The 22,359-nt window shown below is 37.5% G+C and overlaps 2 protein-coding genes and 1 pseudogene across 14 annotated transcripts in view; 2 read left to right on the plus strand and 1 right to left on the minus strand.

The window, feature by feature from the left end:
* The window catches only part of ETNK1 (ethanolamine kinase 1), a 103,629-nt gene extending 101,427 nt beyond the window's left edge, over positions 1 to 2,202 (minus strand). Inside the window, exon 1 of the mRNA XM_024575895.3 lies at positions 2,054 to 2,202. The gene's annotated coding sequence lies outside the window, so the exon portion shown is untranslated. The remainder of the gene's footprint in view (positions 1 to 2,053) is intronic.
* A 140-nt stretch (positions 2,203 to 2,342) lies between these two features.
* Positions 2,343 to 22,359, plus strand: part of C2CD5 (C2 calcium dependent domain containing 5) — an 87,860-nt gene continuing 67,843 nt past the window's right edge. For 9 of the 13 annotated variants that reach the window (XM_045184165.3, XM_024575570.4, XM_045184168.3 and 6 more), the window contains exons 1-6: positions 2,343 to 2,522; positions 2,656 to 2,774; positions 11,672 to 11,758; positions 15,066 to 15,237; positions 17,581 to 17,676; positions 21,642 to 21,797. In XM_045184165.3, coding sequence (XP_045040100.2) covers positions 2,685 to 2,774; positions 11,672 to 11,758; positions 15,066 to 15,237; positions 17,581 to 17,676; positions 21,642 to 21,797 — 601 coding nt within the window. In that variant the 5' untranslated portion in view covers positions 2,343 to 2,522; positions 2,656 to 2,684. The other 4 variants (XM_045184170.3, XM_045184169.3, XM_024575571.4 and 1 more) reach the window with 2 other exon arrangements.
* Positions 17,947 to 18,570, plus strand: LOC139440822 (leucine-rich repeat-containing protein 34-like; annotated as a pseudogene).

A 22,359-nucleotide genomic window follows, 5' to 3' on the forward strand; every position in this document is an offset into this window, starting at 1 on the left:
CAGAAAAGAGAAAGCAAAGTAGTAAACATATACGTGTTCATTGTTACTCATATTTAATTCCACAAGCATTTTTTTTTTTTGATCACATGAAGAGTACAGGGCAGGGAACTAAGAATTGAGAGATGAGTAGACAACAGTCCCTCCCCTGAAGGTGCTCAAAGTTTAATAAGGCAGAGAGAAACAGATCAATAATCATGTACAAGGGCAGTGCAATAACAGATGTGTTAGATTTAGTGATAGCGTAACGGTGGAGAGTATGCTTATTAGAAAGGATATCAGGAAGACATTAAAGTAACTTTTAAACTGAGTTACAAATTCTTGTTTGCTAGGATGACTATGAGAAAGACATCTCGGATGGGGAGAAAAGCCTGGCTTATAGGAAAACTACATGCAGCCTTTACAGATCATGGGTTCTTAGCATCACAATGTTTAGATATAAATCCTGCCTCCAACATTACCAGCTCCATAACTTTGGGTTATCATCATACCTTTGTAAAGCCTCAAATTCCTTGTCTATAAAAGGAAGGCTGGTAAGTCCTGTCTCTTAGGATCTTAGGGAGGCTTAAAAGCTGTGAAGCACTTAACTCAGTAGCTGGTATATGGCAAATAATCAATACATGTTAACTTTTGTTATTATGTAGGATCTAAAATGCAAAAAGAGTGGCGACGTATAAAGCTAAAGAAAAATCAGGAACCAGATTATAAGATTTGTCACAACAATCAGCACTGTTCCCAGCATTAATTAAAATAAACTAGTTAGAAAACAAACTGAAGTCAGGCTTAATTCAACTAAAAAAAAAAGTCTTCAGGAAGCATCTTAATTATAATCTCCTGTTGATGACACCTAAGGCAACAGGTATGTATAAGTAACTTACAGCCTACTAATTAGGAGGCTGAGATTGCTAACCTCTAATTGTTCAATTGCAGATACTTTTTACATTAAAACATGTTGTAATATAATGCATTATTTGCCATTAAGATTGTTACTAAATTCAGTTTTCTTATTTTTTTTCTTTAGACATATTGGTATTAAAAAATAAGCTGGTAAAATAGTAATTCTTTGATTTTAGTAAAAAGGCTATTTCAACTCTACCACCAAAATACACCAGAGTTAACCTATTACTTAGTGTAGCTGGCCTTGAGAGTTTGGTAAGGGCATTCATTTTAAGGGTAGAGTTAAAGTCCACAAAAAACTGCAGGTCTAAGGAAATTTACATGAGGTTAGGCAATTTATCTTCTAGAGTTTTATTTTGAGGAAGCCTTATTCAGTTCTTTCGTTTTCTTTTTTTTTGGCGGGGGGGGGGAAGAGTTCAACTTCTCAGATATGTGAACAGTATTCCCTCTGCAAAAGAAGTTTTTCCTTGAAAAGATAACTCTGGGTCACCACTGCCTGGAGTACTTGATTTAACCTGCTGATTGTTTTTGAAGTTAAGATCATTATCCTGATACCTTCACTTAGGAATTTTCCATTCCTGGTGAAACCAGTGGTGTAATCTTTCTACTGGAATTGTTAATAATGATTTTGTATATGAAATATGGCATGTACTGTTCAGGCTGTTTTTGTGTGATTTGTTTTACGTCCTGTGCGTGTTCCACAATTTCCCTACTTTTTCTGACGGTCTGAGCCTATAGGTTGTGCCTTATAGCATATTTAAAGGTCCTGAACTCCCGCCAGCTATGTGGACTAGATCTTGTCTTTAGGCTTGTAGACAATAAACACACTGAGACGATCTCCGAGGACAGGGTAAACTCCTTCAAGCAGCGGCTTTCAATTTCAGAGTTACTGCGTATTTTGTAGTTATTTGGGGTTTTTTGTTTTGATTTTGGCCCAAGACCTATTGCAACATCTGTATCCCAGTACACAGAAGAGATATATGTGATTCAATTAAAAAATGTTAGTCAACTCTCCGACATTCCCCGAAATTTCCTACTCTATTTCATATAAAAACGTCAGCCCTCCCGGGTAGAAACCAGCTAAGTTGACGTTAGGAACCACTAACGGGTCGTTAAAGGCAGACTGGAATCGCTCCTCCAGCTGTCTTCCGTTACAGACCTTACGAAACGAGACGCTTGCAGCTGAAAAGGCAGAGGCCCACGGACCAGTCCCCGAGCGGCACCAACGCTGGGCCTCAGGACAGACCCGGTTTTCCGCCTGGGAAGCAGCACCGCTCTAACCTACAGCCCAGCTCGGTGGATGATGCAGGGCTCACCCCATTCCCCTGCCCTCTAGCTTCCTCCGAGCCCGTCCCGCCCCCTTTATCCTTACAGCGCGAATTTAATTTCTCCCCTGCGAAGTGGGCCGAGCACCGAATGATCGATCCCTCTCACCCGAAAGCCGCCATTTTGGGGGGAGGAGAAACACTGGGATGTGCAGCGGAGGCTCAACGGGAGGTTGACAGGCTTTTGCTTCTATTGCTAACTATGTGGGGCCGGGACTGAAGAATCCGCTACGGCCCCTCCTCCCACTGCCTCTCCGGAATGAGGCGGCAGCTCTCGCGCGGGACAACCCCCTTCCTCCGAGAGTGAGTGACGGCCGGCGGCGCGGCACGCCCCCGGGCTCCCTCCGCTGTCAGTTACCCGGCGCGCTCCCACCGCCGCGCGCCCCTCCCCGCCGGGCTGGGCGCTCGGCGCAGACGCGCTCGTTTGTTTCTGCAGGAGCTTAACGAGAGGCCCAAGCCGAGACGATGCCTGGGAAGCTGAAGGTGAAAATCGTGGCCGGGCGCCATTTGCCAGTGATGGACCGAGCTAGTGACTTGACTGATGCCTTCGTGGAGGTTGGTGCAAGGTCCTGCTGCTCAAAACACAGGGAATGCCAAGCCTTGTGAAGGATCCTGCCCATCTTGGCCCCAGCCCCTTTCAGCCCATTCCCCTCCAGACAGTCCTGAGTGCCTGGCTTGTCCAGCCCTCCCTGGAGGGCTGAATGCCGAGACTGCAGCCCATGTGACGGGTGCGCTGCTCGCAGGCGTCTGCGGCACACTGCGCCGCGCGGGGAGGCTGGTACTGCTCTGCATGCTGGGGTGACCCTGATGTCAGGGCTCATTACAGGCCACCTGCCAGTGAGGAGCTCCCAAGGCGTGGCCGCGGGGCACCGAAATACACACACGCACCCATGCACACGCCCTTCTTTTGGGGAGGGTGGCTTTTCACGCCAGAGTGATGGAGATGATGTTAAAGAATGTAGATATAATCCGTTTGGACACTTGGAGACCTACAAGGGTTGGAGGTCCATTCTTTACCATAGTATTTTCTGATCTCAGTTAAGTTCTAAAACACAATGTTAACACTTTCTGCTCTTGTCTGGGCTGGTAGGTCTGATGAGCTGTTTCAGGGTAATGTAGTGCCTTAGGGTAGGAAGTCAACAGAGTGCGTATATTTAAATTGCAAAATTGCCTTTTAAAGTTAATAATTAGTTTATAACTCATGCAAATTATTGTACGCCTAGGCCTCTGAAAGTCATAACCAAGTCTATGAAAGAAGCCAAATAAAAATTGTAATAAAAATTGACATGATGAGCCAGAGGATTATACCAATAATCATCTGGCCTATTAATACATAAAATTGATAGATGCATGATAATATGCCCTTGATTTTATCTTAATATAAATATTCTTGATGTTCCGTAAAGGTTCTCTAACCTAATAACTACAGTTTTGCCCCCAAAACCTACCATGGTAATTTAAAACATCACCTTCATTTGAGAAACAGTTACTGAGTATGTTCTCGGGCCAGATGTTAGGTAATGGGGATACACAGATTTCCAAGGCATACTCTTTGCTTGCAGGTAGCTCAGAGACTGGCCCACAGTGTAGGTTAGTAGCCAAGAACATTTATTGAGTCTTTTTTCTTATCCTTACCTGAGAACAAGCTTGTTGATTTTTAGAGAGAGGGGAAGGGAGGGAGAAAGAGAGGGAGAGAAACATTGATGCAAGAGAGAAGTCCATCAGTTGCCTCTTGGACACTTGTTGATGACTAACTGCAACCCAGGTATGTTCCCTGATGGGAAATTGAAGCCGTGACCTTTCAGTGTACTGGATGACCTCCAACCAACTGAGTCACATGGCCAGGGCTATTGAGTCCTTTTATTGCCAGGTCTGTGCTAAGTACTTTTTAAATTTTTATTTATTGATTTTGGAGAGAGAGGGAAGGAGAGAGAGAGAGAGAAAGAGACACAAAACAGTCCTATTATTGTATTGTTAGTATCCCATATTACAATTGCGGTAACTGAGGCCTAAGAACAGTAAATAATTTGCCTAAAATTACTTAACCTTGTAAATCTTCAGTAGCCTCATTGTTTGTTGTCTTAATGCTGCTTCTCCAGGCAAGACGATGAGTGTTGTAGAATATGGAGACCTAATTCTGTTTCTGAAGGTTTAGGGAGACTTCCTAAAACAGTGACATTTGAGCTGGGTCTTGAGGGACACTCAGGATTTTTACCAGGCAGAGGGAACATCAAAGGCACCGAGTGGGATATATGGTACGTTTAGAAAGTTTGGGATGTGTCTGGAGTAAAAGAGTATATGTGGGTAGTGGAAGTCATGGGTGATAAGGCTGGAAAGGTAGGTTGGAGTCAAGCTTCATTTTTTATACTGAAGAAATTTTCCTTTATTCTATAAGCAGGGGGTTAGCCAAGGGAGCTTTTAAATCAAAGATGAAATAAGATCATGTTTGTATTAGGTGGTTTATTTGTAGGGTGACTTGACTGAGGGACGGATGAGAGATGAGGCAAGGACAGCAGTTAAGGTGGTTGATGCATGTATAGTATGTCAATGGGGATAGTTTAAAAGAGGAAGATTTGAGGGACATTTCTTGTCAGGCTTTAGTAACAAAGGGTTTTTGCTGGTGAGGGAAGGGTTGGATTCAAGGGTGACTCATTAATCCCTTCTTTCCTCAAATAGTTATTGGGTGTCCCCTATTTTGCAGGCCCCACACTACTCACTGGTCTAGCTGATGCAGATACATTGGTGAACAAAATAGGCTTGGTTCCTGTTTTTATGAACCTCATATTGTGGTGGGACAGACATTAAAAAGATAAAGAAGTGAATAAATATATAATTACAGGTTGTGGTGAGTGCCATTAAAGAAAACAATGGGAAGAGAATAAGAGGGAACATCTACTTCAGGTTGAGTTACCAGGGGAGGCCTCTGAGGAAGTGTGAATTAGGCAAAGACCCGCTAGGCTGGATGGGAAGGAGACGAGAACTGCTCAGGGGTTGTCTGTGTTTGTAGAGGGGAGTTTGCAGCAAGAGGGCTCGGGGAGGAGAGTCTCAGCAGAGGGAAGATCCTGAGGAGATCTGCTTTGTTTTAGGAAGTGAAAGATGTGTGTGGTTGGCATGTTTGTAAGTGAAGAGGAGAGTCTCTATCTGTAAGATAAAGCTGTTTAGTCCAGGAGCCAATCTTGCAGGATCTCTGAGGCCCCGGTCGGGAGATTGGATTCTGTTGTAAATTCAGTGGGAATCAGCTATTCAGATGAGCACTTTTGTTGCTGTCTGGAGAACAGACTGAAGAGGGGGAAGAGCTGAAGTAGGCAACTAGTTAGGAGATTCTATCCCAGTTCAAAGGGAGGTGGTAAGGAAGATAAGTGGATGGATTCCAGACATGCTTTGAAGATAGACTCTAGAGGATTTGTTGACAGATTGGAGTAGGGACCAGGGAAAGGGAGGCTAAAACATGACACCTCACTTTCTGGAGTCCTGGGGTCATTTTCTGAGACTCCATGGGGTTGATAGCGATTGAGTGGGTGGAGAGTCACCTTCCCTTTGGGCATTTAGGTTGTAGATATCTTTGGACCTTCTGTTGGAATGATCAAGGAGAAAGTTGGGTTTGTGAGTATAGTGTTCAGAAGAGGGGTATGAGCTAAGAAATGAGCTCACATAAACCAGGGCTTCTCAGCTTTGTGAGAGATCTAGGGTCCCCTTTATATAGCAGGTATTTTGAAATCTATCCTTTACTATCTTGGCATGATATTAAATAACTAATATAACCTATATATGTTCCAATTTAAAAAAAAGCCAATAGAATGCTCTAACTGTAATACGACAAAGAAATAAAATTATTTTTAATAAGTATTTCAATATGGAAGTACTCGTTCATGAGCACAGTAGGAGACATGAAGTAATCAGATGAGTCCATGAATATTTATTAAGCCTTTATATAAATCACAGTGTACTGGATATCATATAGCGTACCAGGTATACAGCAATTTTTTTTTAGTCATAGAACTTACATTTCAGTGGGAGTGGGAGTTCATAAAGAAGATAATTAAGTGAAAGATAAAGTATGTTAGATGGTGAGAAGTGCCCCATGTGGAGAAAAAACAGAATAGGGATGCGGGAGAAGGGAGTGCCTGACCTGTGTGTAAAACTGCATGAATATATGACTGCTCCGTGGACAGTGAGGCATTCGGGATTTTGGGCATCTCAGGCCTTCATTGCCACTGGCTATATGATTTTGTCCCTTAATGTACACGATGGTTGTATTTCTTGATAATTATGTATGTTAAAACCCATCACACTGCTTTCATCTGTAAAACTGAGGTAGTTATGTTCTAGATAGATTTTTCACCCATGTGACTATCTGGTGGGACATTTGAAAGTTATGGCATGAGGCAAGCCATCATTGTTGGGGACTACTTCTTGCATTGCAGGGTACTACCATCTCTGGCCTTCCTCACTAAATAGTACTGCTATTTGTCCCCTAAACAACCCTAGAAATGTCTAAAGCTCCCTCAGAAGTTCTGTCCCCTTTGCAAGTCTCTGACTTGGGGTGGGGGAAGAGAGAAAAGGGACAGACCCTTGAAAAACTTGACATTCAGTATTTTATTAGAGGGGAAGACTAGGGAAAGGAAACTGAGATTGCCAGCCAGTGGGCAGGCGATAAATCAGGAAAGTAATGTCTCAGAAGACAAGAGAGGAAGTTTCTAGAAGTAGGACTTTCTTAATTGTTCAGTGGCACTGAGAGGTCAAGAGGACAAAGACATCGCTGGATTGGCTGAGGCGGACGTTGTTAGTGGTCCTGACTAGAGGAGTGATGCAGAAGCTCATACTGTAGTGAGTTAAAGAGGGTTAAAGTGCGTGGAAGGGGAGGAGGTAGGAGTGATATGACTGGGCAGCTGTTTCAGGAAGTATGGCTATGAGGGGGAGAGGAGAAAGTGTGGTATTTGGCGGAGTACAAAGCTTTTAGTACTCAAAAAAAACAGCTGGATGATAATGGAACATATTTGTGTGCTAATAGGAATAATCCAGCAGAAAGGAAAGATTACTGCAGGAAAAAGGGGATAATGAAGGATTATAATTTAATAAAGGGATAAATTGTATGAGGTAGACTGTAAGTACTTTTAACCTCATCAGAGAGGGACATAATGAAGCCTGGGCTGGTGATGAGAAATCTTTTGCTGGGTTTGAATAATGGTAAAACTTTCACAGGCAGAAAGGAAAAAGGGGCATTTTTTAGATGAATAGGACAAACTTAGTAAAAGCAAAGGCAAGATGGAGCATATGTAATTGAAGGCAGGGTTCTTGTTAAATAGAAGTGGGAAATAAAATTTAGCTAGGCAGGCAGGGATACAGACTACTGAGAGGGCTGAAAGCAACGGGAAAAGGTGTGCAGTGGAAGTTGTCTGAACCAGCTTCCGTAGACTGACTCTCCTTACAGTCCCAATGCTCTGCGTTCCTTGTTTTTTTTTTTTTGTTTTTTTTTTTTTAAGATTTTATTTTTGGAAAGAGGGGAAGGGAGGGAGAGAAACATGGATGTGTGAGAGATTCACACATTTGGTCACCTCTTACACGTCACGCCCCCCAACTGGGGACCTGGCCCGTAACCCAGCCATGTGCTCTGACTGGGAATCAAACCCAGTGACCTTTTGGTTTGCTGTATGACGCCCAACACACTGAGCCACGTCAGTCAGATCTGCATTCCTCCTATAAGCACATTCTTCAATACCCTACGCAGTTAGATTATTCTCCAGTGTACTTGTGTGCCTGCTGCCCCTATCATTTGGCTGATGTACTTTAGCAAGAGGCAGTTGTTTATGCCAACTCTGTTATTGTAATTTATTTAAACCTTATACAAATTGGTGCAATAAGCTTATAGTGCTACATAAAGACTTAAGGATATAGTCACTAAAAATTACAATTGAACTAGATGAAGACTGTAAAAACTCTAGGATTCTATGTTTATGGTTTTTTACAAGCAATTTTAAGTTCTACCACCACATTTTAGAGGAACTCAAACTGGCAATTACAGACAATACATTATGGATGTCGTTTATACAACAACAAAAAAAATGTATAACTCTAAAAAATGGGTCCTTACTCAGTCTTACATTAAAAGAGAGAGGAATGAGCCCTGGCTGGTGTGGCTCAGTGGATTGAGCACCTGCCTGCGAACTGGAAGGTCACAGATTTGGTGCCCATCAGGGCACGTGCCTGGATTGGGGGCCAGGTCCCCAGTTGGAGGGGCATGCGAGAGGTGACTGATTGATGTTTCTCTCACATTGATGTGTCTCTCCCTCTTTTTCTCCCTCCCTTCCCCTCTCTCTAAAAATAAGTCAAATACTTTTTAAAAAAGAGAGGAATGAATATTTATATTTTATTTTAATGTTTACTGTTTACATTATTTTTAACAATTATTTGATTTAACCAAGTTATTTGATTAATCAACCGGTGCTGTGTCGGTTGGGGGAATTTCAGCAATATATGACGTGAGGCATCTAAGAGGCTGGTGAAGACCAAGTAGTATTTAAAGATGATTATTCTTGTAGGAATTCAAGGATGAATGGCATGGGGTTCTGTACAAGGGAAGTATTAGTGGAAATATATTAGTATTAAGGTGCATGTTACAAATTGTTCTGCTAAACTTCATTATCATTTTGTGTTTATCCAGGAGCCTTTGAGGGAACAGGGAGAGGAAAATAAATTAATATTAAATGGGTAATTTCATATTAAATTTCATATTAAATGTATGTATCAGACATTTTGCTAGGTCTCTTCATGCATGATCTCATGTAATGCTCACAGCAACCACCCTTTTCAGAGGAGGAAGCAGCTTTAAGTAACAGGTTAAATAACTTTCTCAAGGTAATTTAGCTAATGAGCGGGGAAAGAGAATGCTTGTACTTTACTGGGGAATCTCATTAAAGTCTCTGCTGTTCTTTAATAAAGTTGTTAGGCATTCACTTAATTGCTGAGTAATAAAATCTCTTTTGAATTAAATAAGACCAAATGGACTGTGATTCTTCTTTAGAAGAAGGGGAATCACCACAATGTTGGCAAAATACACACTCTAGCCTTTTTCTTTTTTTGAAGTCTTGGTTTTTGTTTGTTTAAAGCAGTGTGGGGACTATCTAGGCACAGTACCTTTACTGTGCCTAGAATGGACAGTTGACCAAGAAAAGAAAAAGAAAGAAAACCCTGCAATATAGTACCCTACAAAATAATACTTTAAAAAATAGGTAGTATATGTTCATGATTCAAAATCCAAAAGGTACAAAATGCATCAGCCTCTCAATGTCTTTCCTTTAACAAAGCTGTCTGTTCTGTTTTTTGTAGTGGTCACTGATAGCATTTCTTGTATATCCTTCCAGAAACAATCTGTGCATATAAAGGCATATTTTATATGTCTTATAATATTTTGTCATATTTAACTTTGCAAACTATGCAATATACCCTGTTCTGCAGTAGAAAGGATATATCTTAGACATTGTTCCACACCAGTGGTTGGAGAACTCCTTCATTTTTCTATGTAGGATTGCATTGTGCAGCGTTACCGTATTTAATTTAACCAGTTCCAAACTGATGGACATCTAGGTTGTTTCCAATCTTTTGCTGTTATAATGCTGCTTATATACATTGTAAACCTGAATTTAAAGGATATAGGCATTTAAAATTTTGATGTTACATTGTCAAACTGTAGTGTAGAGATTGTTCTAATTTACACTCACACCAGCAGAGTATGAGTGAGCGTCACTAACATTGTTTTCAAACTTTTTGATCTTTGCCAGCCTAGTAAGTAAAAATGTTGGTTTAGTTTGTATTTCTCTTAGTGTGAATGAGGTTGATCATCTCTTGACATATTTAAGACATCTGTTTTTCTATTTCTTTGATTTGTCTGTTCATGTCTCTTGCCCATTTTTCTGTTGGTTTGTTGATCTCATTGGTTTGTAGGAACTCATTAAAAATTGGATAAATTAGCTTTTTGTGATGTATTTTATACTTTTCCCCAGTTTCTTATTTTTCTTTGATTTGATCAAATTGCTTATCATGTGAGAAATTACTATTTGTATATAATTTTTAAACTTTTTTTATCCTCTAGCTACACTGTCTAGGTACCATATGGTTGGAATCATTCCTGATAATTCCAATTGAATGATATAATAACTAGAAAAATATGCAGAAGTTAAAAATTAGTTTTGGATATTTTGCTCTTAGAAAATTTCCTAGACTGATTAAACATTAATATCTATATGTATTATAATACCAAAAGTAGGATTGTAGGTCAAAAAGAAAAGAAGATTTTATAGATTATCTGATCGAACCAGCATTTCCTAAGTGTCTGCAGTGTGCAAAACTCAGTGCTAGGTACTGTGATAAAGTGGACATAACCTTTAGTGAATTTTGAGGTTAGGAAAGGTACCATGGTGACAATTGGCAGAATTAGGGAAGAGTTGAAAGACTAAATTTAGGGAAGGTAAGGCAATCTAGGAAGTAGTTGCCTAGCTATTTTGCTCCTAGGCTTCCTGACCACTTCTCAAGTCACCTAGAGTTTTACAATCTCATTCTTGGCTGGAAGCAAGTCCCAGGGATTTAGCCTGCTTTCCACCACCACCTTTATTTCCTTCTTGTTAATTTTGGGTCTTTCTGTCTTCATGTTTACGAAGACTGCTATGAAATTAGATAGTCTCTTCATCCAACCCTTTCATTGTCCCTAAAAATAAGAACATACAACTCTTAATGAGCGTAGTTTATTGCTGACCACTGTGTGCACATAGAGAAGAAATTTAAAAATAATATGGGGAAGTTAGAAAATACAACAAGGACATATTTATTACTGAGTTCTTGTAATAATGGCCTGTCTTTCTGTATTCCCTTGCTGAGATAGATACTAAGAGAAAGCTAGCCTTTCACCTACTGATTTTATTTTTTTTTGTCCTCCACCCTTAAACTTTCTCTTTTATCTGGGTTTCTATTTAGTGAAGGACATACTGATTCCTTTGTCCATACTGATGTTTTAGTTTTCTTTTAGCACTAGTGAAGCAGAACAGTGTGTAGTCCCTAGTACCAGGTGTAGTCTATAAAATTATCTGGAACAGCCCTGGCTGGTGTGGCTCAGTGGATTGAGCACCGGCCTGTAAAGCAAAGGGTTGCTGGTTCAATTCCCAGTCAGGGCACATGCCTGGGTTGTGGGCTAGGTCCCCAGTAGTGGGCACGTGAGAGGCAGCTACATGTTGCTGTTTCTCTCCCTCTACTTCTCCCTCCCTTCCCTTGTATCTAAAAATAAATAAAATCTTTAAAAAATAAAATTACCTGGAACATTCATTCGTCTTTTTAAAGGGCTTAGGGGATAGTTACCTTTTTTCCCCTCCAAGTTTAATCCTCCCATTACTTGGCTGACATTAAATTGTATTTGTATTCACATATTTGATATCTGTATTTTATTATTTCTTGTTTGTTTTTAGGTAAAATTTGGTAATACTACCTTTAAAACAGATGTGTATCTCAAGTCTCTGAACCCTCAGTGGAACTCGGAATGGTTTAAATTTGAGGTAAGTTCTTAAATGTCAGCATTTTTAATGTGGTTTAGGTAACCCTTTTCCCCAGGAATGAAAAGAATATTTTATAATTTCAGGTATAGCAGTTTTCCTATGCTATAAAAATATTTCTTAGAAATATTGGATTTTTAAAAAATTATGTTACAGTTAATAAAATATAAATGTATGAACTAGAGAACCTAGGTTAAAAAGGCATTATATTATCATAATTTTCTCTGAATTTTAGCATATATCAGAAATCACTTGATAATAATGTACAGATTTTTCAAAATTTGTTAAATTGTGGTAAAAATATATATCATAAACATTGCCATCTTAACCATTTTTACATGTACAATTCAGTAGCATTAAATACATTCACAGTGTTGTACAATCGCCACTGTTTCCAAAACTTTTTCATCACTCCACAGGAAAACTACTCAGTTAACAATAACTCACCTGCTTCTGCTCTTCCCAGCCCCTGGTACTTCTAATCTACTTTCTGTCCCTTTCAATTTACCTAAGTTAGGTATTTCATTAGGTAGAGTCATAAGTATTTTTCCTTTTGCATGTGGCTTCTTTCACTTAGCATATGTTTTCAAGATTCATCCATGTTGTAGCATCTGTTAGAATTTTATTAGAATTTTATGTGTCCAAATAACATTTCATTGTATGTATATACCACATTTTGTTAATCCCATTTACCTATTGATGGACATTCAAGTTGTTTCTGCCTTGTAGGCTTTGTGAATGATGCTGCAGTGAGCATTGGTGTACAAGTGCCTGTTTAAGTCCCTGTTTTAAGTTCTTTGGGGTATATACCTAAACATGGAATAGCTGGGTCGTATGGTCAATTCCATGTTTAGCTTTTTGAAGAGCCGCCAAACTGTTTTCCACAGCAGCCATGCCATTTTACTTTCCAACCAGCATGTATGAGAGTTCCAATTTCTCAATATCCTTGTAAACACCTGTCATTTTTTTAAAAGTGTAAGCCATTCTAGTAGGTCTAAAATATTTGCAGTATAATTTTAATGTACATTTTTATTATGAATGACTAACTTAAGATTTCTTATGGTCAAGGACCTTTGCATTTCTTCTACTTTCAATTATCCCCTCATATTTTAACCCCCTAAAGAAAACATTTAGATCATAGAGATAGAGTTCACAGGATTGGGTAACCAACTTACTATGAAGAATGTAGATAAAAGTGGTATTTCATTAGTTTTGATTTGCATTTCCTTAATTACTAATATTGTTGAAAATCTTTTCATGTGCTTATTGGCTGTTTGTATATCTTCTTTGGAAAACTGGCTATTCAAGTCCTTTGCTCATTTTTAAGTTGGGGAGTTTATCTTTTTGTTGTTGTAGAAGTGATTTTAAACTATTCTGTTAAGCTCTGATCATATATTTCAATGGCAAATATATTCTCACATTCAATAGGTTGTCTTTTCACCTGCTTGATAATTTCCTTGGATGTACAAAAGTATTTAATTTTAATTTATTTATTTTTCTTTTGTTGCTCATGCTTTTAATGCCAAGTCAGGGGGTCCATTGCCAAATCTGAGGTCAAGAAGATTTACCCCTATGTTTTCTTCTAAGAGATTTTTGGTTTTAGCTCTTATATTTTGGTTTCACCTCTTACAATAGGTGAATGAGTATGCTCAAAAAAACATTAGAGTTTGGAGGGACATATTTGGAGAAATGGTTAACAGCTTAGTTTATGATTCTTTTCCTTTCATTAAATGTATAGACAATGCAGTAGTGGTAGGAAGAATGCCTTTGATGACAGATGATTCTGAATGGATTAAAATACAAAATGATCATTTTATTTTAACATTGTATTATGGAAATTTTCAAATATGCACAGAATTAGACAGATTACTATGTCGAGCTACTTACCTGCCACCTACCTTTACCTTTACTTACCAAAGTTGTCTTCATTCTTCTGTTCTTGTTTTATCTGTTATCAAAACCCCATTTTTGGGGGGGAAGGCATTGCAGAAATATTTTATGGAAATTTTATCCATAAAACTAAATATGTTTGTCTTATAGAAAAAGACCCCCTTTTTAAAAATGAGTCATCAAGTCATGTACTTTAATTCCTGTAATAATCTCTAGAGTCTGGATTGTTAGCCTAAAATCAGCAAGAAATTAAACAGGGGATGGGAAAAGGCATAATGTTTCATAATTAAGTTTAAAATATTTAACCAAAATTTTAGGATTTCAGAGATATCACTTGACTATAGCATATATCAGGAAGATCTAGCGATTTCAGTTAACCACAAACTCAGTCTTCATTAACACTATGGGATATCTGCTGTAACAATAAACCCTCATAGACTGTACTTAATAAGTATGGTATTTTAGTTACAGGAAATAACCCTCTGGTATTCTGTCCTACTTTTATTACTATCTATAATGTTGTGTAGTTTAGCCACTGTATTTGATGAGGATTACTGGCAAATTAGAGGATGGCCAAAATAGTGAATGTGTCTTCCATGAGGGTTTTTTTTCTTTTGGCCTTGTTTTCTGTCGTAGTCAGTTTGGGCTGCTGTAACAGAATACCATAGACTGGGTAACTTAAACAATAGCATATATTTCTCACAGTTATGGGTACTGGGAAGTCTGAGATCAGGGTACTATCATGGCTGGGTTCTGGTGAGGGCCCTCTTTCTCATTTACAGATGGCCATTTTCTTCTTGTGTCCTTATATGGTGAGGGGGCAAGAGATAATCTCTCCTTGTCTTTACTAATAAGGATACTAATCTCATTAATAAGGGCTTCACCCTTATGACCTAATTGCCTCCCAAAGGCCCCCATTTCTGAGTGCCATCACATTAGGGATCGGGGCATCAACATTGTATTTTGGGGGGACACAAACATTCAATCAGTTGCATTATAGTCCCTGTCTTTTCCATAGTGTTTGGCACACGATAAGTAGGTGACAATTAGGAAGTGAGTAAAAGAAGGAGAGACGGTAAACATTTACATAATGAATTTAGTTTATGAGCATATGTTATTTTTTCTTACAAATAATGTTAATTTTGCTTACAGTTTTATTCTCTGAAATTGCCCTTAGAAATTATGGTGTCACTGTGCTCATTAGCATCCTTAGTCTGTAGATAATATGTAAACTTTATTATGACATTCCTAAAGCATTTTGGCTGGGTACCATTGGTAGAGTAGTAAAACACAGGATAATATGTATATGAATTGGATTTCTCCCCCAGAAATAAGTAATCATTTACATTTGCTATTTGTGTACAGTTATAGTAATGAAGATTTTTAAGTTATAAGATTTAATTTTAAGGTGCACTTTTAGGTGGATGATGAAGATTTACAAGATGAACCTCTGCAGATCACAGTTCTTGACCACGATACTTACAGTGCAAATGATGCCATTGGTAAAGTGTACATTGATATTGACCCTTTACTCTACAGTGAAGCTGCAACGGTCATCTCAGGATGGTTTCCAATTTACGATACCATACATGGTAAGGAGTATATTTTAAGAAAATACATCACAATCTTTTAAATTTATCCTAAAGATTTCTGTCGACACATGGTGGTTTTAGGGGGATGCATGGTGATGGACGGAGACCTGACTTGGGGTGGCGAGCACACGATACAGTGAACAGATGATGTGTTGTAGAAACAATTCTCCACCTGAAACCTGTGTAATTTTGTTAACTAGTGTCACCCCAATAAATTCAATACAAAGAAAAGAAAGAAAACAGGAGAAATTTTATCTTTAAAAGATGTCATCTTTTTAGTCATAGTAATCAAGTATTGTTGGTAGAATTGTTTCTTTTCTGAACATAATTTGAAACAATTTTCTGAGCTAAATTTGTACATTCTGGAAAGTAAATGCATTTTTAAAAATCATCTCATAGTTGTAATCTATGTTTCTAAAAGCATATTTTCAAACTGTATTTCATTAACTAGACATTATAGAGGTTTGCAAAATGTAACTCAGTGTTACTCTAGTCATTTTCTTGTTTTTCCGAATATAGTTATTTTTATTAAAACCATTGCTTATGTTAACATAGATTTATCATTATTTTAAATGGAGTTATAAGCAAATATTTTTTAATTCCCAATTTTAATTTATAATGTGGTAAATATTGGTAGCTATAAGTCACATGTACAACACCTCTTTGAGATTCTCAATAATTTTTAAGATTGAAAAGGGTCCTGTGATTAAAAAGTTTGAGAACTGCTACTAAAGAGATGCTGTCTTTTTAGAATGGCAAATTGATCTGAAAGAAAGTGGCAGATGTGTCTTGAATCTTTCAGTCTTGAATCTACAGTCTTAAATCTTTCTGCCTACTTTACATTTTTGACCTGGCAATTCCACTGTTAGTCATTTATTATAAGAAAATAAGATGTTTGCTGAAATATGTATTTTTACTGTGATGTTACTTATATTCTATTATTACTTACTAATGTTTAAATTTGTAAAAATAAATTGAAAAATAGGATTTACTTCAATAATTTAGAGCATATATAGACCATAACTTACACAGGCAGAACTAAAGCATGTCTTCATAATACAATTGCATAAGTAAATGTGCATGATGTATTATGAATTGCAATATCCAGACTATAAAACATTATAGAATGGTCCCAAATTTATTTAGAAACAAAAGAATTGTATATATGTAATGTTATTGGCAGAATACATGATAAAATGTATATCCTTGAGTGTTTTTATTTCTAAACTGTAATCCCATTTTTTCCTCTGTCCTCTTTTTCTTTTTTCCATACTTTTACAATGTATAGAGAGTGAGGTAAAAGTAGGTCTACAGATGTTCATATGGAAAATAATATAATAATTAATAAATAGTAATACAAGAATAAACTCTGTGTGCTCACGACTATAAACTTAATTTTGTTCCACCCTGTATGTATCATCTTTGTAATCAGGAAATAAAATCTAGTCAAATGTTATATTACCAATTTAAAAAAGCTATGGGAGAATTAATCTGGGCTTGGATTAAAGGCAATAGCTATATGAATGAATGAATTTTCTAAACATATTATATTAAATATTTCTTATAGTTGATTCAACGTGGGTCCTTTGTTAGGAACATAATCTGTTATTTTAGTGGGTAAATGAGCAAGTCACTCTTCTTAGAAGGGTTCTTCTATAAGTATGAATTTAACAAGAAGTCAGGACAGTCAAATAAAAATATTTAATGAATGTTTAGAGGTAGAGGCTGGGTCATTTTTATTTGTTAGCTCATCTTCTAAAAAAACTTAGCTTATTTTAACTTTTCCTGTATATTCATTGAAAAGAATAAAAGTCCTTTTGTGTTAAATCAGATTCTTTCATTAGTTGATAAGAATATTTACTCTGGGATAATAAAGATCTGACCTTTAATCCCGGTTTTACCACTTACTAGCTAATGACATACAAATTATTTAACTTTTATTAAACTTTAGTTTTTTACCTCTGTAAAATGGGATACGAATACTACAGAAATTACCTTACTGGGTTCACGTGAGTACTATGAGATAGTACTTGTAAAGCATTTAGAATATTATAAGTACTCAGCAAAAGTTATTATCATTGATTCAAATGGTACTCTTTTCCAGTTTGATTGGTTCAAATAAGTGGAGACCTGTAGTAAAAATGAACATTATCCATTTTTTAATGTGTATATGTTTTTCAGAAAATATAATTAACTGGAATGAAAATAATTAGGGAACAAAGTTAGTATTGCTGTTATGATTGATAATTATTTTAAAATCATTAATTGGCATTTATTGGCTTGATTATTTAATTATACTTTATTTCTTTAAGGTAGAACTTGATTTTCCTTTTGAAATTATAGGTATTCGTGGGGAAATCAATGTAGTTGTCAAAGTAGACCTCTTCAATGATTTAAATCGATTTAGGCAATCATCATGTGGAGTCAAATTCTTCTGCAGTAAGTAAATATATTTTATTACTCATTAAACAGGAAATGTAATAATTGATAAATATGGGAAATGAAATTAATATTTTAGAAGGCTAATGGAAAGTCTATTATACTTCGGTTTCAATGCCAAAGAGAAAATTGTTAATTTTTCAGAAACAATTGTAGTTCTGAGGACTACTTATCTGATTTTAAAGTAAATATCTAATTTTTTAAAAGTTCATACAAATGGTTATTAGAAAAATTCAGTGGGGCACATGTGTGCACCTGGTTGTCAAGACAATGCCCGTGCCTCACGGGCAGACTGTGTCCGGCCTAGCCCAACTCCAGCCCCTTCTCCGGCTTCTACTCCAGCTCTCCCAGCCTGTCAGCATGATTAAAGGGAATAACATTAAACATTGCTAGTATCAGCCACTCAATGCCAGCCGAAAGATTACCAGGTGAAGATTTTTTGGATTTTCCCTGGAATTTTAACTAATCTACATATTAATGGAACAACTTAACCTCATTCACTTTTTAAACCTTATGTTTCATGGTATTGGGCCTGAAGGTGGAGGACTGTTCTTAAAGCACCACCTAAGAATAAAACCCAGAGATACCTAAGAAGGACTGGAAACAAGATTGAAAACAAAAGTAGAATGTTTTTTATGCTGCAATGCCACAAAGTAATTTATCCTTTGAGAAATTAGATCTGGGTGCCTTTCATTTGAGAAGGTAAAGTGTGATAACATTTGCTACAGACCTAACTCAAAACCATACGATGAAGGGAATACACCTACACTGACCTATACTTTGTGGTGAACAGGAAGACTCAACAGCTCATGTAGGCCGCCTGTTAAAAGAAAATCACTGGCTTATTGAACTGCATATGTCTAAGCATGATATAAAAAATTTGGTATAAAATAGTGATGTGGTGCACTATCTAAAGAGTACCTTGATATCCGTTGGTCGTCATTAGTCAGCAGCAGCATGGAGGGAGAAAGACGTGTTGCACTTTCTCAACGAAAACAAATCCCACACCCTCTAATATCTGCATCTGGGGAAACAAATTTGATGAGGCTACATGTGCGGAATATTCAGACCTCATTCAAATGGGCTGTCTAAAACAATATAGATGTGGAGCCTTTTGTGGTGGATGGACATACGTATATCTTGCAGAAGTCTCCAGTGGCCTTAAAAGCCTTAATTATTGGATACCAACCTATGGAGAAGCTTGTACCCACTCATCAAATGAAGGTTTTACTTTTGTAGCAGCAGGTCAACAGCTATGAAAAACAAGATTAAAAATAACTGTCACATATTTGTTCTATTACTTCACAGAGAGTAATGTTTTGTTGCCTATTACATTTTTCCTTTTTTAAAAAATATTTTTTAAATTTATTTTTAGATAGAGGGGAAGGGAAGAAAGAGAGGGAGAGAAACATCAGTGTGTGGTTGCCTCTTCCATGCCCCCCTCTGGGAGCCTGCCTTGCAATCAGGCATGTGCCACAGACCAGGAATTGAACCAGTGACCCTTTGGTTCCCAGGCTGGCACTCAGTCCACTGAGCCACACCAGCCAGGGCTAAATTTTTCTTTCATAAGCTAGAACAAGTTACTTTGGTCAGATGTGGATATGACTATATTAAACTTTGTATAACTGTTAAAAAGAAAAAAAAACATCCAGTGGCATTTTACTCCAGTACAGGACACTAAAAGATAGGGGTAGAGCACTACAGCTAATCGCTATGATGCTAACGAAAACTACATAGGATTCTACAGGTATGGAGCCCCATGAATACATGCAATATGGGTTGGAATGGAATAGTTTGGGCAATTCATAGCTAGTTTGGATTAATAGTGTTGAAAAATCCGGAGTAGTTAACTTCAAGGCACAAAGGTCTATGTTAAGAAACTAGTTTGGTGTAGATGTATTCAGATTTTCGCCTTTTTGAGTCTGACCAAATCTTAATTAAATCCAATGACATTTGGTGCTTTACATATTAAATGAGTCTGTTAAGTAGTACAGTGACTATTGAACCATGATTATTAGAAACTGAAGGGCTGGAGCTGGAGGGAAGGAATGCAGCAGGGGGAAAGCTTGGAACGAAAAGAGCAGTGATCCCTTCCACTGAGAACATACTTTTTTCCAAGGAACCGCAGTTGTGTAGATGCGGGTAGACTTTTTACACGGGGACAAGTTATTCCAGCATTTTTACCTGAACGTTCAGAGACAGTCTGGTGGGTGCATCAGTCCTTTCAGCAGAACCTGCCTTAGGCACTTAACCTTTCGTGGCTGAGACACACCAAGACAAAAAAAAAATGGCCCAAATGAAAGAACAGATCAAAGCTCCAGAAAAAATACAACTAAGCGATGAAGAGATAGCCAACCTATCAGATGCACAGTTCAAAACACTGGTAATCAGGATGTTGACAGAATTGGTTGAATTTGGTCACAAATTAGATTAAAAAAATGAAGGCTATGCTGAGTGAAATAAAGGAAAATGTACAGGGAACCAACAGTGACAGGAAGGAAACTGGGACTCAAATGAACGGTGTGGACCAGAAGGAAGAAAGAAACATTCAACCAAAAAAGAATGAAGAAACAAGAATTCAAGAAAATGAGAAGAAGCTTAGGAACCTCCAGGACATCTTTAAACGTTCTAACATCCGAATCATAGGGGTACCAGAAGGAGAAGAAGAAGACCAACAAATTGAAAACTTATTTGAACAAATAATGAAGGAGAACTTCCCCAATCTGGCAAAGGAAATAGACTTCCAGGAAGTCCAGGAAGCTGAGAGACTCCCAAAGAAATTGGACCCAAGGAGGAACACACCAAGGCACATCATAATTACATTACCCAAGATTAAACAGGAGAGAATCTTAAAGGCAGCAAAAGAAAAGGAGACAGTTACAGACAAAGGAGTTCCCATAGGACTGTCAGCTGATTTCTCAAGAGACCTTGCAGGCAAGAAGGGGCTGGAAAAAAGTATTTGAAGTCATGAAATGCAAGGACCTGCATCCAAGATTGCTCTGTCCAGCAAAGCTTTCATTTAGAATGGAAGGGCAGATAAAGTGCTTCTCAGATAAGGTCAAGTTAAAGGAATTCATCATCACCAAGCCCTTATTATGTGAAATGTTAAAAGGGATTTATCTAAGAAAAAGAAGATAAAAAATATGAACCATAAAAAGACAACAAACTCACAGTTATTAACAACCACACCTAAAAACAAAAACTAAAACTAAGCAAACAACTAGAACAAGAAAGAATCACAGAAATGGAGATCACATGGAGTGTTATCAGCAGGGGAGTGGGAGGGGGAGAGGGGGGAAAGGTACAGAGAATAAGTAGCATAAATGGTAGGTAGAAGATAGACAGGGGGAGGGTAAGAATAGTATAGGAAATGTAGAAGCCAAAGAACTTGTATGTATGACCCATGGACGTGAACTAAGGAGTAGGGGGAATGTGGGTGGGATGGGGTGTGCAGGACAGAGGGGAATAGAGGGGGGAAAGCATAATCAATAAAATATATTATTAAAAAAACTGAAGGGCTGCATTACTCTTCAGATTATGTCAGAAAGGTTTCAGTTGTGAGGCTGGTGTACAGAACTTTTACATAGGGCTTTGAATAAGTAAAGTTTTTTGTGTTCATTATCTGCTTTTTACCTGTTTAGATGATAATCAGCTAGCTGTCTTTAATTTTGATTTTTCTGTGCTTTGTATTAAATGCTGTTTAAGAAGTCTTAGCTATTTTCTAAATTATAAAAGTACAATTTATATCCATTATGCTTACATGGGAAAAATGAGAGGTCTCACAAAAGAAACTGATTATTTTAAGAATAAAAAGAAACTTAGAAGATCGGTTAACTGGAAATATTATTATATTTGCATTTTTGATTATCACAGTAAAAGATGTTTTTGTACTATATATCCAAAAGGTAAGAACTTAGTTGTTCATTTTTAAAAAATTGAATTTAACCCTGTGATTCTTTTAACAGCAACATCTATTCCAAAATGCTACAGAGCTGTAATAATTCACGGATTTGTAGAAGAACTTGTGGTCAATGAAGACCCAGAATATCAATGGATTGATCGAATTCGTACACCGAGGGCATCAAATGAGGCCAGACAGAGACTCATTTCTTTAATGTCAGGTATTTTTTTAAAAAAGCTTCATTACCGATTAACTTAATACTCCCCAATTTTTTACTTCCTTTTGACATGCTACCTCAGATTTTACAATGATGACTATGAATGGAAAGTGACTGATTCCCTACCCTTGGCCCCCTCCTCCTGAACACATGAATTCCCATCTTGTAACAAGAAGAAATCTAATCAGAAGCTTATCATTCCTTCTTAACTAGGCAGTGAAAGGAAATTGTGCTCTTGAAGTGGTATAGTGGAAAGTGCCCTGAGCAAGGAGGTAGGAAACTGGGTTCTAGTTTTTTCTAACATTTATTTGTAGTCAGATTTAGGTAATCTAATGCTTTCTGTTCAAATGTTGCCTTTTTGTAGTCCTTCTTTGACAACTTATAGCTCCTTCTACCCCTCCCCGCTACTCTTACCTGATTACTTTTCTTATTTTTCTTTGAAGAACTTATTTACCATCTAAAATGTATGTTTATATGTATATACAGGGTCTGGCACAAATAACACCCTTTATTTATCACAAAGTCTTTTATTGCAAAAATCATAAGCATGTAATTCTGTAACATA

Source organism: Desmodus rotundus, chromosome 3, assembly GCF_022682495.2.
Source record: "Desmodus rotundus isolate HL8 chromosome 3, HLdesRot8A.1, whole genome shotgun sequence".
Classification (NCBI taxonomy): Eukaryota; Metazoa; Chordata; class Mammalia; order Chiroptera; family Phyllostomidae; genus Desmodus; species Desmodus rotundus.